This window comes from Egretta garzetta, unplaced genomic scaffold, assembly GCF_000687185.1.
Source record: "Egretta garzetta isolate BGI_Z169 unplaced genomic scaffold, ASM68718v1 scaffold96, whole genome shotgun sequence".
NCBI classification, from domain to species: Eukaryota; Metazoa; Chordata; class Aves; order Pelecaniformes; family Ardeidae; genus Egretta; species Egretta garzetta.
Window position 1 is genome coordinate 220,333 of NW_009259965.1, and position 20,951 is coordinate 241,283.

The 20,951-nt window shown below is 38.5% G+C and overlaps 1 protein-coding gene across 2 annotated transcripts in view; it reads left to right on the plus strand.

Moving 5' to 3' along the window:
- Positions 1 to 20,951, plus strand: part of ANO10 (anoctamin 10) — a 123,495-nt gene that overhangs the window by 74,272 nt on the left and 28,272 nt on the right. For both annotated transcript variants that reach the window (XR_004842200.1, XM_035895723.1), the window contains exon 12: positions 5,362 to 5,478. Coding sequence is in view for 1 of the 2 variants with exons in the window: in XM_035895723.1 (XP_035751616.1) it covers positions 5,362 to 5,478 (117 nt within the window). In the remaining variant the exon portion in view is untranslated. The remainder of the gene's footprint in view (positions 1 to 5,361; positions 5,479 to 20,951) is intronic.

Genomic DNA, 20,951 nt, shown 5'->3' on the forward strand with positions numbered 1-20,951 from the left:
GCCCCAGGATTTTGGACCATGTCTGCGGATAAAATGAAATTTTGAAAGGAATATACGTTCCTATTTTATAAAAATTCCATAATAACATGTGGGATGTGGGGGTTTTAAAGGCAGCATTTATCAGTGTAGCAGAAGAAAGGCCCTTTTAAAAGTCCCTCAGCTGTGATGATTCTGCTCCATTAGCAAGACGCTGTAATGAAGCCAGTTCAGTCTGAAAAGTGGGAAGTTTGGTCTAGCTTTCTTTTTATGTGCGTTGCAGAAATATTTGCTCATAAATTTATTTTATTGCTGTCTATTAAAGACAATTTAATTTAATTGAACTTCCTGAACTTTATGGAAATTTTTCTTTGCCTGTATTGCTCCCTTGACAGGATGATTTTTCACTTTCCTCCTGCCTCTTTTCTACTCTCAGAAAGATGCAAGACCCTTAAAGCTAAAAACAGTTGCCACAGAAACAGAGAAATTTATTTTTTGGTCTGGTCTTAGTCTTTGATCTTAGCTTAGTTTAATGTCAGAATACTGCGAGCTGGAGTCCTAGCAAAGAGTCTAATGATCTCCCTGCCGTCTGCTCTCACAGCAGCATGATCTCGCAGTGATAATTTCCTTTACATTTGCAAAGGCATTTTTTGTATACCAGTAGAGAATGGAGGTTCAAAGCAATGTTCTCAGGTGTTGGCTTTTGGGGGGGGGGAGGGGGTTCTGTACCTATGCAGAGTTAATAACCAGTCTTGTTTCATAGTACATACTCATTCTAGGCTGGACTATGTCCAGATTCCTGATTTTAATTGAAAGTTTTTATAGATATTAGATTCTAAAATGGGCTTTTGGTACAAAATTCTACTAAAGTCTCTCCAATCTGATGTTTGGCATATACTTTTTGAGCTAGCCAGCAACACAGCTACTGCTTATGTTCTTAATTTTTCTTTTTTTTTTTTTTTTTTTTTTCCTTTTTCCGGTTGAGTAGATTTTGACGGGAATTGCTGCAGTAAGACCACTATAGAAATTAAATTAGCTGTTCAAAATTCTAGGAATTTAACCCTAATTTACATTTTCTGTTTTCGAAGAGACAAGGTTGGGGACCCACTGCTGCAAAACACAGCTGCTGCTTCTACTCTTGTCGGTGGCTCTGCAGAACAGAATAGTTCTTCTGGCTCTCTGAGCACCTGGCACAAGACCACAAAGAGTTCGATGGCACTGCATTTATCAAGGGGGAAGAGACTCATTGCTGTTTCTCTCTGTGCCTGCTTGGCAGATTGCAAAATAGGAGGGGACTTTGCTGTTGGCATCGGAGAGCTTACAGCTTGTGTGAATGTTATCCTGGGTATTGCTCGCAGTGAAATAGCCCTCTTGTCATCATTATGAAGGGCATGTTCTTGGAAACAGCACCGCTTTTTAATGGTTGCAGTTAGAAATAATAGTTGGATTTGTAACCTGATTTAACAAAAAAAAGCCCCCAAAATAAAAAACCCAAACCCAACTCTATGAAGAAATTTTAGTTTTAGTAGTGGACAAATACATTTGTACTGGTTGTGTAGCAAATTGGAATAAACGTTAGTATTTTCTTTTTATAATATATTTACACTAGCATTAATGTAACTTCATACTACAAATGAGAATTTTGCTGTCTGTTCTGGTGATTTATACTCTACTCTTAAAGCAATTCTTTTTTGAAAGCAGATGGCTCCTTTTCATGGATCTGACTTGCAGGAATTATGCTGAAACAAGATTAACGAATCCGTATAGAATATGAATGATGAAATGAAGACAAATACTCATCTCCCTACTTCTTCTTCAATTTCTCTTGAATAACTACTTATATTTCCTTGGTCAAATGGCAATTCCAAAATGCAATACAAACTGTTAATAAAATTAGATACATTTTCTTTTAAAGAGGTCAGGTGAATCATATGACCCACATTCATAATTTCTGCCAGTTACCTTCCCAATTTTATTAATATTGTTCCTAATTTGCACGTAGGAACATCTGGAGAAGGTATCCATGGGAAGCTGTTGCTCTGATGTCTTTTTTTTTAGGTTTACAGAGAGTTATGAGGTGGAATTGAACTGAATTTGCTGTCTGTTAAGTCCAATGTGTTTTCTGAGATCAGTCTTATGCACGCAGACTTCCCACGCAGTTCTGGGCACTTTGCGACTGATAAAGCTTTGTTTTGGTGGGAGGGAAAAGAACGCAAAAAAGCTGTTCTGAGGAGTAAACCAAAGGTCTGTCTAACCCAGTCATCTTTTTTTACAGTGGCCCATAGTGGATGCCTAGGAAAAAGGATGACAGTAGGGCAAGCAAAAATAGTGACTTTCCCCATCTGTATGCCAACTTTCAAGCCCTCTCTGGCTTGAAGGCTCTCCGAATCAGAGGTTCTGTCTTGGTGTTTAAGGCTGTATCCTTGTGTTTGCAGGCTGTGAGTTGTGCTAGCATGAAAACTGACTTGTTTTCTGACAAACAATTTGTCAAAGGCATTTTTCAATATTTGGGGGTAACATGTAGCCTATTGCCAAAAAAACCATCTCTTGGAATACTGCTGAACTGTTGGGCTCTGGTCAGCTGATAGAACAATAAAATTCTTCACATGGTGAAGTAGTTAAAACACGTTGCCCTTCTAAATCTATTTTTAAAAATATGGTGTTTTCCGGGATTAACTGCAGAATTTTTGTTGGTTTTATTTCTGGTTTCCCTAGATGTGTCTTCTCCTATGCCTTCCTCACCCATATCAAAAATAGGAAAAACTGTCTCTATCCTCCATAATATTATTTACATTTCCCTGAAATACTTTTGATTTATTTTCTTAAAAATTGTTTGGATTCAGAGCTACTTTGAAGTCTCCATGTAAAGTCACTAACTTGATTGATGTTTTCAAGGCTCTTCAAGAGGCAGTGGCTGAACAATTACAGTTCAAAAATTTGATTCTTGCTCTTTAATATGATCAAAAAATATTATTTTTTTCCTTTTGTTTAGCATACTGAGATGAACCCCAGTCCAAAGGACTTTGGGCGGCTAGAAGCTACATTTTGTGATGCTGAGTCTTTTTTTTCAGCTGAAGTGTCCACTGTAACTTTTCAGATAAATATCCCTGTCCAAATCCCTCTGTTTCTGCTAGTTCTGTCAGTCATTTGCCTTAAGTGTAAGATTTTGCCCTAATTCAGTTACCTAGTTTTGAGTTACTCTAGATTTGATCTCCTTATTTTCCCGTTTCCAAATCAAAATTTTATCTGTAGATTAGTTATTCCCCTTCAACCTGTGATTCTTTATAACTATTCTGCATGGGAGTATTGTTTGTCTTTTTTTGTTATGGTCTTCAACATTTTACCTTTTTCCATTTAAGAGATTCCTCCAGTGCTAGCTCTGAGACATCTTTTATTGTTATGCATTTCCAGCATAAACCATAAACCAACATTGTTTGTTACCTTTTTTTTTTTTTGTGAGAGAAGTTCCTTCGCAGTAGACACTGTTAAGTGGAGTGGAAAAACAAAATTTGTACGAGTGGGAGAATGTTTTGCTGTTGACATAATTTTTTTTTAATGATGTGGTATTACCATTGCGTTATACAGTGGAAATATAAATTGCTTCATTAACCTCTTAATCTGTGTTCAGGTTTTCACTGATGATGTATTAGTGTTACATTAGTTTTCTGCCTTCCTTTCACCTCTTTAAATAAAGTATTATTCTTTGCACTAACAGTTTGTTTCCTAGACCAACTAACTATTTTTCTGTAATACATTTTAAAAAATAATTTCATGTATGTCTCTTCATTGTTCTCTTGTTACTGTTATCTGTTTCTTACTTTAACTCTTCCTTATTTATTGGAATTGGCTTATTTTGAGTTTCACTACCACTCCTGTGAAGTCTGTAGTGGTTTTGCTAGCTTCTTGCTCACCTAATTTTGAAATCTCAGGGATTTTTGGTCTGTTGTTATTCCCCTGCCCAAGTCCATCACGATCATACAGTTCAGCAAAATGTATTTCAGAAAGGAGCACTGACCTGTTCCATTTTATAAAAGTTCAGGCAAAATTGATAAGTAGCTTGGACATGCAGTCTAAATTTAAGCATGTCTATGAGTATTATCATGTCAATGGAACCTAAGCACGTGCTTTAAGTTAAGCACATATATTTAAGTGTTGCCTTACTTTGATCAGGGTTTTCTCAGCTAGGAGCAAGTTCCTATGTGCAAATATGCAGCATACTGTTGGCTCAGTCCTTGATAAAATAAGATTTAATCATTCTTGTTTAGATTATATTTATATTTGACAAAAATGGAGAAACAAAACCACCGATGACAGTTTGACAGTTGTTTTGGGGGAGATGAGAGGAATGGTGCATGTTTAAGTGAAATTCAAAGACTGGTCAATGACTAGGCCAACAGAACTTTATGCTTGTTTTCTCTTAAATAAGATTATAATATTTTGTGATAAATGATGACTAATCTGGCATCTCATAAGTGGAATGCTTCTCCATTTCCTGGAAAGTTTCTGTTATGAGTGTGCTGCCACTTTAAAGATCATATTTTATTTTGTTTTCTTCTAATGCTTTCTCAGGATTGCTTTTAGGTTTTAATAACCTCTCTAATGCAGAAAATCTGGGGGTTTTTTACAATGTGCTTGTTTCACGCATGTGTGCATGCATGTATGTTGTTATAATCTAATAATATGCATCTAATTATATGTAATTATATGTGTGTATATATATGTAAAAACTTCACTACAAAACTACATGTGCTGGGTGTCATAATTTAATTTCTATATACCAATAATCTGTTTTAAAAGCTATTGTTTTATGTGGAATCACAAATACAAAATTGAATTAGAAATTTATGGTACATAGTCTGAATGAATAGTACAGTGGTCTGAAGTTACAACAGGGCAGGTTTAGGTTGGACATTAGGAAAAATTTCTTCACAGAAAGGGTTATCACGCACTGGAATGGGCTGCCCAGGGAGGTGGTTGAGTTCCCATCCCTGGAGGTATTTAAAAGAAGGATAGATGAGGTGCTTAGGGACATGGTTTAGAGGTGGGATGGCGGTGTAGGTTAATGGTTGGACTTGATGATCTTAAAGGTCTTTTCCAACCTAGACGATTCTATGATTCTATTCTATGATTCTATAGTGAAAATAGGATTCTTATGAAAATAAGCTAAACTATATGTGTTTATATTCAAATTGTGAATTACTGTAAATAGAAAAACTACGGAGTAGCTGAGGCTCAATGGGGTTCTAGTATGCTATCCATGTTGTACATGTCACAAGAAATAATTATTTACACCTCTATTACTAACATTTGGAAATTGTATTATGCTGTTCCTCTCTGTGCTTCAAGCTCTATAGAATGATATTTTTCTTTTTACTTTTTTTCCAGCACTTGGTACTAGCAATGAAGTTTATCATGGCGTTTGTAATTCCGGATAAACCAAGAGATATCCAGATGAAACTAGCCAAATTGGAATTTGAATCTCTAGAGGCTCTCAAACAACAGGTAAGAACAAATGACATGTATAACAGTGAAATGTGTTGGTGGCCTGAAGGAAAGATAAACTAGGGAGATTCTGCTTTTGTTTTAGGTGATAAATATGTAAATCTGGGGATTTTGAAGTACTTGTTTACATTATATTAAGATTATCTAGCTAAAGCTGTTCCACTTCTGCCTCGCAGGTTGCAATAGCAGAGCTGGGGTGGCTGAGTGGAGCATGGAACAGTCATGAGTAGTACAGTGTACAGCACAGGGTATCAAATAAATAGAAAACAGTGCTGGTTTACTTCTACACATTGGGTTGTAAGCTATAGCATTTCAGATACTGCTTCATTTTCTGTTAATCCATCACTGCTGAAGAAGTGGAGAAGAGAGCTGGAAGTTGTAACCGATTCATCTGTCCTTTCAACCCACCGATGTACGTGAATCAACACCAGGAAAATGGTCTTCCTTTTCAGACAGCTTGAAATTTCTGGTGTGACTAGTAATGTGGCAACTTGTAATGCCTGTTGTCCTTGGGTGTGCAAATATGCTTTGTTTATATTGTCACTTTTAGAGGACATTGGGCTCTGTGAAACCTAGTTTCATCCCCTGGAGGTGTTTGTTGTTGCAAGGCTAGGATTTCTTTCATTGCTGAAATACCATCACAAATAACTTAGCTCTAACATAAACAGAGATTGTAAACAGACGGAACTTTAAAAAACATTTGGGAGCAAAGTATGTACGAGGGAAAGGTGGTGTTGCCTTATTTTCCTGTCCATACAATATTCTCATTTTATTGCATAAATAAGGTATATTTTTACAATACACTTAGGCATTCCAAAGCAATTTAGGAAAATCAGGAACTAGATTTTTCTACTGAAAATTTTTATTTTAATAAACGATTCAATGGAGAGAGTAGTGGAGATCACAAGAGGTGAAGAATCAGATTGGCTTCAGTAGGATACTGGGGTTCTACAGAGCTGGTTTCTCAATGGCAGCATACTTTAGGAGTTTCTGACTGTACTATGCTGGGTAGGATTTCTAGGCTAGCTTACATATCAGAAAAAAAAAACCAGCATGGAGTTGCAGAGACTGGTTCATCTATTTATTGTTAGCTCAGATATTTTTACACTGCGGTGCATGGTTTTATATGAACATATTCTTTGTATGCAGGTGTGTAACCTCCTCTATACTGTTTTTTTTGTGTAGAACTGGAGATTACTTTTTAAAACATCTACCACATAGCTGCATTTGACAAAATGATCTCTTGATTCTTGACAAGCTGAGCCTGTAAACAATACACTGACTCTTCTAGTTAAAATCCCACAGTTTTGTGTGATGCTAGAACATCGCTATTGAGGTCAGCACTGTCTTCTGTAAGCAGCCATAGCAAACAAAAACCAAATTACAATTGAATCTAATGCCCGATAGTTTTGTTTTGCTCTTCTCTAGTATGTCAGTGTGAAGTTTCCAGGAACTGGTCATGAATCTCATGTACTTTTTAGATAATATTAAAAGGAACAGGACTACATTTCTATTTTAGTTGTTCCTTATATGTTTTCATTTTGTAGACAGGCAAAACTAGGCCATCCACTGGAACCTTAAGCTCAAGTGAATACAGTCACCTTTGGTTATAATGTGCCAACTGGAATATATACAGAGTCTTTTTCAATATGAGTGTGCATGTTGGCAGTTAGGACTTCATCTCCTATCCTTGTGTCCATGCATTCCCTACAATAATACATCCCCGATCGCCAGTTCTTCAGGGTTGCTTCATTAATTCAATAATGAAAAGTTAGTCTGAATTTCAGTAAGAACCAGAAGCCTGGCAGTTCTCACCTAATACTTTGAGTCTTCCTACAGGATTCGGGAAGAATATTGGCTGGCTTTTAGGTGCCTTGGTAGGTACTTTATCACAAGTATCCTTTTTAGATTTCCTCTGATTGATACTGTGCTATGTATCCCATAGGCATACAGAGATGTGGGCTTTTTTTCTGGTGCCTTAGTTCTTGAATGAAAAAATCTGCATTTAAAAGTAATACATTGGCAATGCAAAAAGATAGTGAAGCATTTATTTTAGAAGCACACTTTCAAGTTCTTCCTCTTGTTACTGAGAGTCATTACGGTAATTTAAGCTGTATATCTTTCAAATAATAAAACCAACAACACCCCCCCCCCCAAAACAACTGTTAAAAAGAAAGAGACAAAAGTCTGGGGCAAATGTGTTGTGGGATCATGTGTTACAGAGGAACTGGTTAATATACTTTTGTGCAAGTATTGCGTCACGTTCCTCTCTTGATCCTATCCATTGCATCCTTGATGCATGCCGTTGTGTTTTACCATGTGAGCTTTTAAACTGCTGCTGTCTTGGGATGTAGCTATTAGAAGGGTATTAACACTATCAGACTGTAAACCTCTAAGATGCCAAAATAGATTATTAGACTTCGTATATGGTACATGGAGAGAAAATCTCCTAATACAGCTGCTTTGAACAGTTGTATTGATTATGCTTGGGATCCCTAACTTTAGACAGTGTGAGCACCTTTACATTTTCATTCATGCTAAGCTAATTGCTTTTTAACCTAGTGCAGTGGGACTGTAACTGTTCCATGTTCAAATCCATTTGAAGACTGAGTTAGTGTCTATTTGAAAGGGATTTTAGGGAATACAGTGTCTCAGCTCCCTAATAGAGATGAACAATCATCATTAGAACTCATTAAAACCACCTATATGGTAAAAAATTCCATAATTAAAAAAAATCACTTTATATTGGAATGACAGTCTTGTTTTGAAGTTCTCAAACTTTAAGAAAGGTTTTTAGGAAGTTCTGAAATGTTTCTTTTAAACATTTATTTACACAGTTTATGTTAAGACTGTTGAAAGGGAGTGGACTGTTGAATGGGTTGTAATAATTTGATCTCTTTTGAAAATACTTTGTTATGATACACTTGGAAGTATGAGAACAAAGTTTGTTGACATAACTCAAGACAAAATACTTTACCCTTTCTGAATCCAAATTGGGGAATGTACTACATCTGTAGACTTCGCTTCAAATTTCACTGATGTCCATCAGTGTAAAGGGTGGTAGAGAAGGCTGGTTAGACTCTATTTTGGAGGCGGGGGCTGGGGCAGTGAATAAAGTAATGTGAACTTGTTAATAGAGGAGAATAAAGAGAATATGGATCAAGATTTTTGGAAGAGTAGCAGGAGCGATTGCATTCACACTCCCTAAAGTGTTGTCAGTTTGTTTGTCACCCAGAAGGAAGCCTGGATGCTGGGCAACTAGAAGTGGGTACTGTCTACTGCTAGGGTGGTGGACCCTTTTCTGGTGAACATCATGATCCTCCTTAGGCGAATAGCGAGCTAGTAAATTGGAGTGAGGTGCCTAAGACTCCCCTCACTTCTTTGCAGTACTCTGCATCTATTTCTTGCAAGTACAGAGAAGCGTGCCATGCTCTTTGGTCTAGTTCCTATTTTAAGGATGAGAGACCAAGTATAGGTGTGCCTGCAAGCAGCAAGGGAACAGTCGGATAATTCTTCAGTGGTTTGGGAATTACCATAGGCAAAGGTGAGGACCAATGCTGTGGAACTAGTGTGAGGACACTACCTAGCATTTTCGGGGCAGTGACGGTGAAAGCTATACTGATAAGCATTTTAGCTTCTGGACAGATCAAAGCTTAATGAATACACAAAAGGCCCTCGTGGTTGGAGATGGGTCAGCAGTCTATCCTTATGAAAGGTCTAAGTTCCAGAAACACAAGATGACCACAGATTAAACAGTATAACTTGCATTTTGTGGGCTAGATTACAGTCATGTTTTCAGGTATTATGAGATCTTCCCAGTATTACCTTCTTCTGATTGAGGCAAACATCAGATTATTACCTTCTTTCTGCACTGAAACTAGACCCAGGCAAAGCAAATGAGAGGCAAATTGAGGGAAAATAATTCATGCAATTATTTTCTGAGCATGAAATACAGAGATGACCAACTCCAGCATGGTGTTTAACTAGTAGCCATTTTTCAAGGAAAAATAAAATTTTAAATGGTGGGGAATAGCATATCTTTTCACAAAAGGCAGCTACCTAGACAGCATCAGTATTACCTCTGAAAACAAAAGGTTATTGAGTAAAAATGCTTGTGATTTTTATGGTACTTTTGCATTAAAAAAAATCTGAATTCTATAAATTGGATAAAGATGTTTTGTGTCATCTTGTATCATCTCCTTCACTATCTCAGCAGAATAAACATTGCCCTGATAGCAACAACAGAAAAATAAATTTTAGTGCAACAGTTTGCTTTTTCAGAGGACCTATGGGGAAAAAAACCTGTCCTTAAGCTGGAGCAGAAATGCAGATGCGGAAGGTTTTTTGTTCTGTGCATCCCTTCCTACTTCCTTCCCACCACCAGCCCTTACCTCAAAGGGGTCCTGATCTATAAACCTCCCATCATCTCTGTGCTCTTAGCTTCCTTTCTTAGTGTTCTAGCCACTGGTGGCCAGTATCTTTTAATAGGAATGCCTTTTCTTTCTGGGAAGTGCAGTTCCTCTGAAAAAGTGTGTCCATCTGTCAGGTATCTGGTGCCCATCTGTAAATGCTCCACCAGAAAGAGATTCCAGATAGCTAACATGCTCGTGAGCAAAGGGCCTGGTCAGCTGATTGATAGCTGTCATCCTTCCTCAACTGCCAGTGATGAAAAGGGTCAAACTCACTGAACACCACCACGTCCGGTTTATCCTCCCTGATGTATTTCTTTTCAGAGTGGGATAAAGCAATGTGGTCATTCAGCCTGGGCCAAGATACTCTTTCATACAGTATCTCCTGTGGTGGTTGTACCATCTACATACAACTGCTTAGTGGCAGTGGTATGTTTTGAATATCCACAAACAATTCCTTCAGTTGCTTTAGAGTGAGGTTTAGATGTTTGTAAGTCAGTAGTGCTCCTTAGTGATTTCCAGCAGAATAACAATAACAAGTTTTCCAAGTCAGCAGTAGGTGTGACATTCATGAAGGTTTTTCCAGCCATGTCATCCATTTCCTGAAAACAGGTCTCGTGTGTCTCAGCTCCTTCTCCAGGAAATGCAAGAAATGAAGAATGCTGTGACTGATCTCTGCATTATCTTCATTTACCAAAAGCTTCTTCAAAACATGCTTGCATGTTAATTAGCTTCTGATGGTGAGATGGTGAGACAGTGACAGAAAGAGGCAGGTGTCCGTTTGCTTAGGTGCAGTCATATCAGAAGTTTAAACTCCTCCTCCCTCCTTCTACGGGTATTCTGGCATGTAAAAGTTGCTGTTCTCTCCAGTACAAACCTTCTACTTCAAGTAATTTCAGTGTTTTAACATTGCAGTTCCCTGCACTGCAGCAGCTCTAATAACTGCAAGGCTTTCTGGTTTCTGACTGCAGTAGCTGAGCCTTGCTGTTTCCCCTAGGAATAGTACCCAGTAGCAGTAATCACGTCCTTTCCAGAAGTTTGAGTACGTGGGGCCCACCTGGACCCTGTCCTGTTAGAGTGCTCAGCCTCCCTGAGAACAGCTTTCTGTAGCTCAGAGCAAAACAAAGATACTGCTAACTTAAGGGTCTTCTGCACTGGGCAACATTTATGCTTGCTCCTTGCATTTCTTCAAGCTATTCTTGCAGAGATTTTCTATTTACTAACATGTCATCTGTCTCAAAATATGACCATGGATGTGATGGGCCAGCATAGCTGCTTGAACTGGCAGTGAGCCTCAGAAATTACCCTTCTTTTTTGGCGGGGGAAGGAAGAGAACAGCATCTTTTTTTTTTTTTTTCTTTTTTTTTTTCTTTTTACCATTTAACATTGGGAGGGCACAAGTCATTAGAGCTTAACATCCTGCTTATTTGTCTTGCAAAATGGCAACTGAAGACAGTTTTTATGACGCTGAAACAAACTCAATGGATTACTGCCTCATCCAGTGCTATAATTACCAGAATTAGAGGGCTCAGAAAAGGACTACCTGTAGCTTCAGGACTACCCTCAAAATGCCACTGATGATAAAAGGAGAAGCTTGTTCCATGCTCGCTGGCAACACTAAACAAACACAAGGCTGCAGTGAGACAGGAAGGAAAGGCAAGTAGCTGAAACTAAAAGATTTCATTCAAATAATCACAGATTTGCAAGACAACCTGGTGAAACTGGAGCTCAAACATTGAATTTAGGCTAAATCAGAGTTAGATTAAATGAAACACTTGCTTTATGTTTTGACCCAAAAAAATTTCCTTAAAAATAGTATTGTTTCTTAAAAAAAAAAAATTTAACATAACCTCATTTTTCCAGAAAAAATGTGTGGCTGCGTTTTTTTTGATAGGCTCTACTGGTTTGTCATCAGACATAACTCACAGGTGATGTTAAAATAGAACCATTATAAATCATTGTTGTTTACTGTAAGTTTTTTTAAGATCCAAACCTGTTGACTTAACTTTGCAAATGCAGTTTTTCCCTAGTGAATGGTCAGAATGCTTTCAGACGTGTTTTAATATAACATCTACATGTATTTGGTAGCAGCAGGGTTATAATGCAAGTAAAATTAATTATATTTTCATAACACAGTTTTCTAAGCATAGAAAGACTTGCATGCAGTCATAGGAGAACAGACTGTGTTCAAACATAGTTTCGCCAGTTTATTTTAAACATTAATTCCTTAATGCTGGACCTTTCTCAAGAGTATGTTTCTGAAAATTACTTTCAATACAAAAGTGTTAGCAAAACCAAAATACATTATGAACCTTTAAGAAAAAAAGCAAACCCAAAAGCTCATTCATTTGGGAAGAAGGTTTTTGTGTCCCCATTTGTGACTTTTCAACTTGAAGGCGGGATTACACCAAATCTGCCTGGTTTGCAGATAAGTTAAACTTTTAAATATGGGACCCCTGAGAGCTAACAGTATAAATATAAACTTTTAAATAGATATGAATATAATGTGATGGTAAGTGATACTTCTGCATGCTCTTAATGGGAACAGAAACAAATAATGCACCAACTTCCCAGCAGGTGTCATTTTGTTTTCCAACAATCCATTCATTCTCTGTGACTTTTGCCAGGGGTAAAATTGTCCATCGACTTATGTTTCCGTAACAGCTAAGTCTCTCTGGTAAGATAACCCGTTTTACCTTTCTCAAATCCTGACCTACAGCCTGGTGGTGGAATGAACATCAATCAGTTCAGTCCTCTCTTTTTGCCTGACATCCCAGATCATTGACAAGATACGATCTCAACAAGGAAGCCTGGAGTAAGGGGATAGGATAAAAACTAGCTTAAAATTGTTCCTACTGTAAGAATACTGCAGCTACATCAGACTTACATAGTTTCAGAACCCAGAGGGGATCCCAATTATGTGTGAACTGGTTTGAATACATGGGAAGAGGTTATTCCACTTCCCATACAAATGAGAGTAAAGTGCACAATGAGATTTGATTTCAAGAACACCAGTAACCAGCTTTTTTGTGTCTGTAGTTACAGACTTCTAAATAATGGTTGCACCCGTTACTGAGAAGGTGAAGGACTAGAGCAAGAGAAAAAATGAGATCTCCCGTCTTGTTAAAATTCTTTCAAAAGAAAAGAATTCCAAAAGATTACACTTACCATGATTTGATAATGAAACTTTCCTTACAAAACCAAATAGAGCTTATTGATAAAAAACTAGTATTTGTTGTAAGCAGCTCTGGACTCCCACACACCTGTCACATTTTAAAAATCCTTTTCCCTATGCCACCTTAAAAGATGGCAGTGAGAACAATAAGCCTTTAAAGAAATGCTAGTTTAATTGAAAGAATTGAGCTTGACTCTGGAAAGCTTTCTCTATGAGCCAGAAGACAGCAAATTTTTCAGAGGTGAAAATTCTCAATTTTTCAGAGGTGATGATTTCAGCCAAATTTTAGATGTTTAAATTATTTTTTTTAAGATGGCTTTTCTGTCATCTACAGGGAGAACTCTTTCTGAGACTAGCTAGAGATCAAAAAGCAGGAACCCACAGAATTCCTGAAAAAGAGGCAAAAATTTAAAAGTGGATTTATGTCCGTGTGTTGCTTAGTGATGACACTTGCACCGTGACTGAGTCTTTGCACGTGCTGTGCAGCCTGGTCATGGTGATCCTAAGAACAAGTATTGAATATGATGCGTTGCCTACGCAGCCACTGTGGGTTTATTCATTTTGAACTTGAAAAAAATCTGTATGCCTACTGGTGCTGCCTTTAATACCCATACTTTTTGTTGTATGGGAAATAGCAGTTATATATCTGCCATTTCAGTGAGGTGAGTAAGATGCATGCCAAATAGGCAAGTCCTTGCTGTATATTTAAATTGATAATTTTTGTTCTGAAATGAGATGTAATTGCTTGTGTTAATAACATAAAAAGAAAAGAAAGTGGTTTATATGTGTAAATTTTAAATTGCACAGTGTCCATGAATACTTTAATATGTTATATACATGAGACTCAAGTAGCACGTAGGTTTGGTATGTTAGAGTAGTCCTTGTGTAAATATTTTTCAAACTTGCATTATGGAGTGCTTTGTAAAGGTGGTTTCATGGGCAATTGCTTCTTGCACTTCCAAGTATCTGTACTTTCCCCCAGCATCTAAAGAGTCAATACAGTTGAAAATGTATTGAGAGGGGTGATTTTCAAAAGAAAATTTAAAAAATAGCACTTGTTAGCATTCTGTATTATTTTCCCTATTTTTCCGCTTGTGTTGTTGACCTGAACATGTTAGTTAGAGGTACAGTATTTTAATGGGTATGCCACAGCTTTTTTCTAATCACAGGTACGTACAAATAAACCAGGCATAAACAGTGTCAACAGTGTATACATCTACACAGAACATTTTCGCTTAATTCACAAGAGATGTCAAAATCTCTCAGTACAGTCAAGGGCTGTGTTGCAGAGTAAGAGGAGACGTGCTCTACAGACATTTTGATGTGTCCCCTACTGAATTCACCCCCCGCACTGCCTTTTCCTGATACTTTCTGCTGCAAATATGGCTTGAGGTTCAGTCTGATAAGGGATCTTTTACTGCAGAGACCAGTCCCTTGACCATCGCAGACTGGACCCTCTCCTGTATGGCTGGATCCCTGTCATACAAGCAGTGACAATTTGTGCAGTTAGCTCTCCAACTACTGCTCTGCACTAGTAGTGTGCATTAGGGTGACTTTTTTTTTTCCTGTGAATCCTTTCAGTGTTAGCAATTAATTACCTTAAAGCATAAACTTCCCTCTTCCTCATCCTCTCTCTAGTTGAGGATGGGTGGAATTGTTGCTCACTCTTTTCTCCAACACTAGACAGAGAAAGACTGCATTGCAGGAGATTTCAGGCTTTGAAAGCCCCTGGCTCTTGAGGTGTCTTACTGGGGACACCTGCCTGGCAGGCGGAGCAAGTGATTGACTCTTAGTCAAATTACTGTCCCCTAGGAGCCACTGAGGTCCCACAAGCTGAACAACATATGGCAGCGTTTGGGTTTTGGCTTGGGGTTTATGTGCCACTCATAATTTCCTAGAACAAATTATCAAATTCATACTCCATTTACATTCATGTAATTTATGCATGTTATTTGGCAGCTCAGTTTGGTCCACTTGCTCTCTTTTGCTGCTTCGCAAAATTTGTAATAATTCACAAATGTGAATGTAGTAGAATTTGCGCTGAGGAAAACCTTCCAAGGGAACAGATGGATGTGAAGCAGCTTGGTCCAGCAAAGGTGTGTTTGTTTGTTTTAGCTCCAGTGCATCAGAAAGCTTCGGCAAACTCTATGTATGTTCATCTGTGTTAGTTGCAAAGTAAGCAAGTCTGAGGTAGGTATCTCTATTGTATCAGAACAGAGACCACCCACTTGTTCATAGATAACTAGTAAATACCTGTTCTGTGTCAACACCCATTTTCTAAGACTTGGTGTATCCATAATATAAACAACTTTGCTCTGATGTCTTAAATAATTTTGCCCTCTGCCAACATCCAGACTGCTACTTAGACTATGTTTAAACATGACCTTTAAGAGTTTGTGATTTCGTAGAATCATAGACTGGCGTAGGTTGGAAGGGACCACTAGAGGTCATCCAGCCTAACATCCCCATGTGGTGCTAGTGGTATAACTGAATCTCCTTGTAGGCTAGAAAAGGTCATATTTTTTAAGATAAACGCTTCCCCCAGAGTGACACTTTGTCAGAGAGGTTTTGGGGGTTTTTTTCCCCTACTTGCTTTGAAAGATTAAAATAAACAAAAATCATTATTTGTTTTCTGGGACATGTTGAATTTTATGTGAGCTTTTCTTTGTGAAAACATGCTATGCATGGGTAAAACCAAAAAGCCCCAGCTCTGTCACTAGTAAAGATGTAGTGCTCTAAGTCCAAATTAAATACACTTGCGTGGCAGGACAGCACCAGCAAAATTCAGTCTGGGTATTTCATAGGTGTTATAAATGAGGAAAGTAATATTTTCACTAATTATTATGTAACCATGGTGGAGATATGTTGATCAATGATGGGCACTACTTGACTGAAATGAAACTGGTAAATGATGAGGGACTACAGAAACTCTGATCCCTTAACAAAGCATGACAGGATGTCCGGTTCCCAAGGAAGGAGCAGAGACTGCCTCTGCGTGTGGAGGGGGAGATGAGTCCCCTTTTCACCCCACACCAGATCAGGCAACAGGACCATGTCTCTGTGTTGGGTCACTTAGCTGGAAGCAGGCATGGGTGTCACTCAGAAAGAAGTTTTCATTTGCTTTTCTCTCCATTTCATGTGTATGCCCCACTGAAGCAACCTGCTAGCTTCCTTAGGAAGGGCTGGGTAGCACTTGTATTCCCAAAGGCCTTTTTTTAAGTTGGTATATAAGATTAGGAAATAGGAAATGAGCTGTGATGCCATACCAAGAATGCAGGAGAGGAAGATGGGGAAGTCTGCAGAGATTAAGCTCTGATAGTTTTCCTGACTAATGCACATTTAAGATGTGTATATGGGAAGAAGTCTGTATCTACCATAGGTACACTTATAAACATTTTGTCCTAGTATCAGCAGTTCTTTTTAATACACATACAAAGGATTCTCTTGAGTTATGTGACAGTCTGAACCAGCAGTTTGTAACCTCTGCTGCCATAATATAGGGGAGATTATTTAGTGGCGTGAGTCTTGTAAGACTCAATTTATTTAGCTTGTCAATAAAAGGGTTGAGAGATGCCTTGTTATATATGTATTTACTAGTGCATGGAAGGGTAGCGGGAGACACTTTTTAACCTTCTTGGTAAAAGCGTGATGTGGCCCAGTGGCTGAAATTAGACGTTACATAAAGTAGGCACAATTCTGTATATGTGAAAATAGGTGAATGTTGGAACAGATTAGAAAGGGAGGTGTATCGGGGACAAACCAAATGTTTATCAAAGGTGGTAAACCATCCCTGTCACAGCCACAAACAGATGTCTAGGAAAGAGCAGGAGAGCATGGCAACCAGGTGTTGTGCTTCCTCCTAAAACTCCTACTTTCCAGTCATTTTTAGCTCTGATTTTTCTAAGCCAGGTGCAGTTTCTTTGTATTTAGTAATCTCAGTGATTTTCTGTTCCATGGTGGTGTTCTGTCTCCATTTGAACCATTTTTAGCTTTAGGGTCCACAGTGTCCTTCAGCAAGAAGTGCTACAACGTATTATTCTTGGTACTAAGGACATGGGTTGATTATTTGCAGATGTCTTAATATATTCTAATCAGGCTTGGTGGAAAAATTCTTTAGTTTTTACATACGAGAGGAGGTATTTGGCTGAATTATTGTGGAGGTGCTTTTGGCTTCTGGAATCTGTGAATCTGAGTTTCCGTAATTTTATTTTATGGGCTTTGTGGAAAACACGATGGCCTGATTTGCTTTTAGCTTGTTAATGATGCTTGCAAATTTGCTTTAAGACAATTAGTATAATCAAATCATGTGCTTCAGGGCTTTAGCTAACTCCTTTTTTCCTCTGTGTACGGATGGCCAAATAATGTGAACTGGTGCAGAGAGTCCTCTTTCTTGGAGGCCAGGTTAACATTTTGCTAACACAATGAAAGCCAGGCTGATTACCAAATTTAGGAAAATTCAAGTTGGCAAGGTTCTTGTAGTTTCTGGTCTTCCACTATGGTATGGTATGTGAATCAGCTTACCTAATCTATTCCTTGCCACCATAGGGGGGTATTAGGTGCTGAGTGTACTTTCCTGTCCTTTTCTCATGGCAAATTGATTGATCTGCCAAAACCTGAAAAGTCTGAGAACTGTCAGTTTGGTAGCTGTCATTAGGTGAGATATGCAGGAGTTGGCGGTGGTTGATTTCATGGCCTGTTGTGTCTTTGAAGTATGCCAAGCAGTTATACTGCAACACAGCAAGTCACTGTTTGGTTTCTTAAAATAGCTAAGGTAATTTCTATCACTTGGGACTGGGACATTTAAAAGTCCATCTTCCAAACTCTATTAACTTTACAGAAGAAAAAAATACTGCATTGATGAGGAATAGTTTCATATTGCTTAATATATTTAGTTATTTTCATGTGTGACTCATACAAAATTGTGTTATGCATCTAAAATTTTAAAATTTAGAATAAATGCTCCATTAATAATTACCTGTATTGGCTTTCTGGTCAGAGGCGTTTATGTGTAGAAGGGTCAAGCATTTGTTTCATGACAGGAGCGCTTAGAAATACTAAGAGGTTGAATCTTTCTGCTGTTTGGGATCTCCTGCATTTCAAAGGGGTCACTTTGCTTAGGGAGGTCTGGCCAGCACCTCCACAATACACAGCCAGATTTCTGCAGCCCGTGCTTTGTGCCCAACGGTTGAGTTACATCTTTCCTTTGTAACTACTGTATGCCTTTATTTATTTCCTTAAAGGCATCTTTATAGGCAGTTTTCTAAAAGTTCAGCTGAATATAGGCAGTTGCTTTCCCTGGAGTAGATGCATTTAAAAGTTACTGTCTTTCCACTCATTTATTGCATGCGTAATGTTTTCCAGCAAAATTAATCACACCGGGTAGCTTTGAGGGCAAAACTGTTGCACTAAGATAAACATTTGAGAGTCTGCTTTAATGCCCAAAGCCTCTTAGCTTTTTTAGGTCAAATTATCTTGTACCCTCTGACTGTGTTTCTAGGCATGCTATTGCTAAATGCTACTTTTCAAATTTGAATTTTGTGTTGTGTTTTTGTTGACAAGGTTAAAGAGAGGATATCTCACAGTTAAGGTCCCAATTTCAATGGCAAGAACAAGATAGTGGTTCTACTTTCTTCCAGCTGGCATTTAAGAAGAATGCTAGTTGTCTTATACTTAAAGTATTACCTATGCTTTTTGTATTCTGCCAGTGTCAATATAATAATACTGGTGCAAAATGAGGATGTTCCCTTACAACAGTGTGCTAGGAGTTAAAATTTTTGTTGACCAGCATGTATGAGTTCAAGTCATTTACACTTCTAGTTTTCTGAAAGGCTTTATTTTACAAACACTGTTTTCTGCAAGCTGTAAATAATGATAAGCAAACATAGTTGGAAAAATTAAATGTTACGTACTGTATAACTACCCTAGAAAAGACAAATAGAACTAATTTCCTTAAGAGCAAAATGCCTTGGATATTTGCATTGATATCAGCCAAGAAAAATAACTCAGTTGATAAGAATCGTTTTTTTCACAAGATTTCTTCAAAAGTTGTAGCTTTCTTCTGAAGTAGATGAGTACCGCACAACAGATTTCCTTTCCTTTCCTCCTCGGTGAACACCCTCGGCTAATATTTGCCCTCCACTCAGATAAGGATTGGATTACTGAGGAATGAGAAGAAACATTTGTTAAAACAGGGGCTTCTGTTGCTGTGGAACAGTGGCTGTAGCGCGTGCACAAGATGATTTTTCTAAAGTTGGGTTTCCTTGCAGGGGATAAATGCAAAAATGTCGAAAACCAGAGACCTCATCTGTTTCTGCCGGTAAAAGGGAGGGGGGGGGGGGGGGGGGGGTGTGGAAGGGGGGGGGGCACAGGGGAGGAGATTGCTAATATTTTTAAAAAATATCTCCTTAAAAGCCGGATAGTGAGAGAGTTGGAGAGGAAGAGCTGTGGGATAGTCAAGTATCTGGGGGACGATCTGGCTGTCACAGTATATACGGCAGTTACGTAAGGTGTATAAGCACATTACATAAGCGCTCCCCGGCGCTCCAGGTCACCGGCTGCTCATCCAAAACTCGCCACCCCCCGCCTGAAACCAGCCCAGAAACACCGCCAGCGCCCTTGGACAACGGACATCTACATTATTTCTGCAGCAGTGGCGGCACGTTCGCCTGTGATTATGCATATGACTATGGTTGAAAGTAATAGAGTGGTTTGTAAGAAGAAGAAAATCAAATGCCCATAAGAAATTTAATTGAATTTTATTTTGACTGAGTATCAGTTTGAAAGAGCAGATCACATACAAAAGCTTGTATTGCAGTAGAATATGTTTCAATGCTGCGTTTGATGTGTTGGAAAAAAAAGAATTGCAGCTCAGCTTTCGCTAGCTTTTTTTGATACTGCTAGCAAAATCTTCTGTAGGTTTAACTGCAGTTCTCTTGCAAATAGAAGCATGGATAGTTCTCTAGGGAGAAAAAAAGATAGGTGGGGGAAAATCTGCTGAGGCCTTTTTAATCCATCACAGTTTAAGATCAAGACTGAAAGGTGTTTGATGATGATGAACCTTTTCCACCCTCTGAAGCACATTTTGACGGTAGCAGTATGAGCTCAACTCTTCGTGCTTTGGTCAGATAGCTGCAACACCTTCTTGACAGTGTGCCAGATTTAATTTATATTACAGGTTAAATGGTTGCAATCCCTGTATTTGGTAACTATAATAGATAACATGACAGCTCTACAAGATGTTCTCCTTTCCTTCAGTTATTGGAAAGACTGAACTCAGCTTTGCGGAGAAGATCTCTTTTTCATCCCCCAGCCTCCTCTCAAAAACTCTCTCAGAGGTGGGGAGATGGCAGAATACCTTCATACAAATGGCATGGGGTCTTTGCAAGGAGCTCATTTTCTTCCAGATGTTCTGCAACACAGATGACACTTCCTCTCCATGAGTTCTAGAGGCTGGGTGCTGTCAGAGCGCTACCATGGTCCCTGTCCAAATGAACCACGGGCAGAAACACTTTGCTTTGAGCTTGGGGTATTCATCACCACATCTTTGTACCTGTCAAACTTCTAACTAAACTGAGCACATGTTTTATTAGAGACATCTCTTGGATGTTGCATCCTGTAATCACGCTGCTCTTGAAAATCCTAAGAAAAAAGGATATGCCTTAGGCAGCATTACCATGATGCATATTGTGCTAGTACTCTGTTAATACGCAAGTCCAGCCTCTAGCCCCTTTACCTTCTCTGCCTGATCCTACTTCATAGAATTGCAGTCGGGATCTGCATTCATACCCAGCGTGGTTGCTTCTGGCATGTTACAGTTGGGTTAACACGCTTCGTTGCCAGAGTGGGGGGGCAGTTCAGCTACAGGTCAGAACCTTCTTGTCCATGAAACA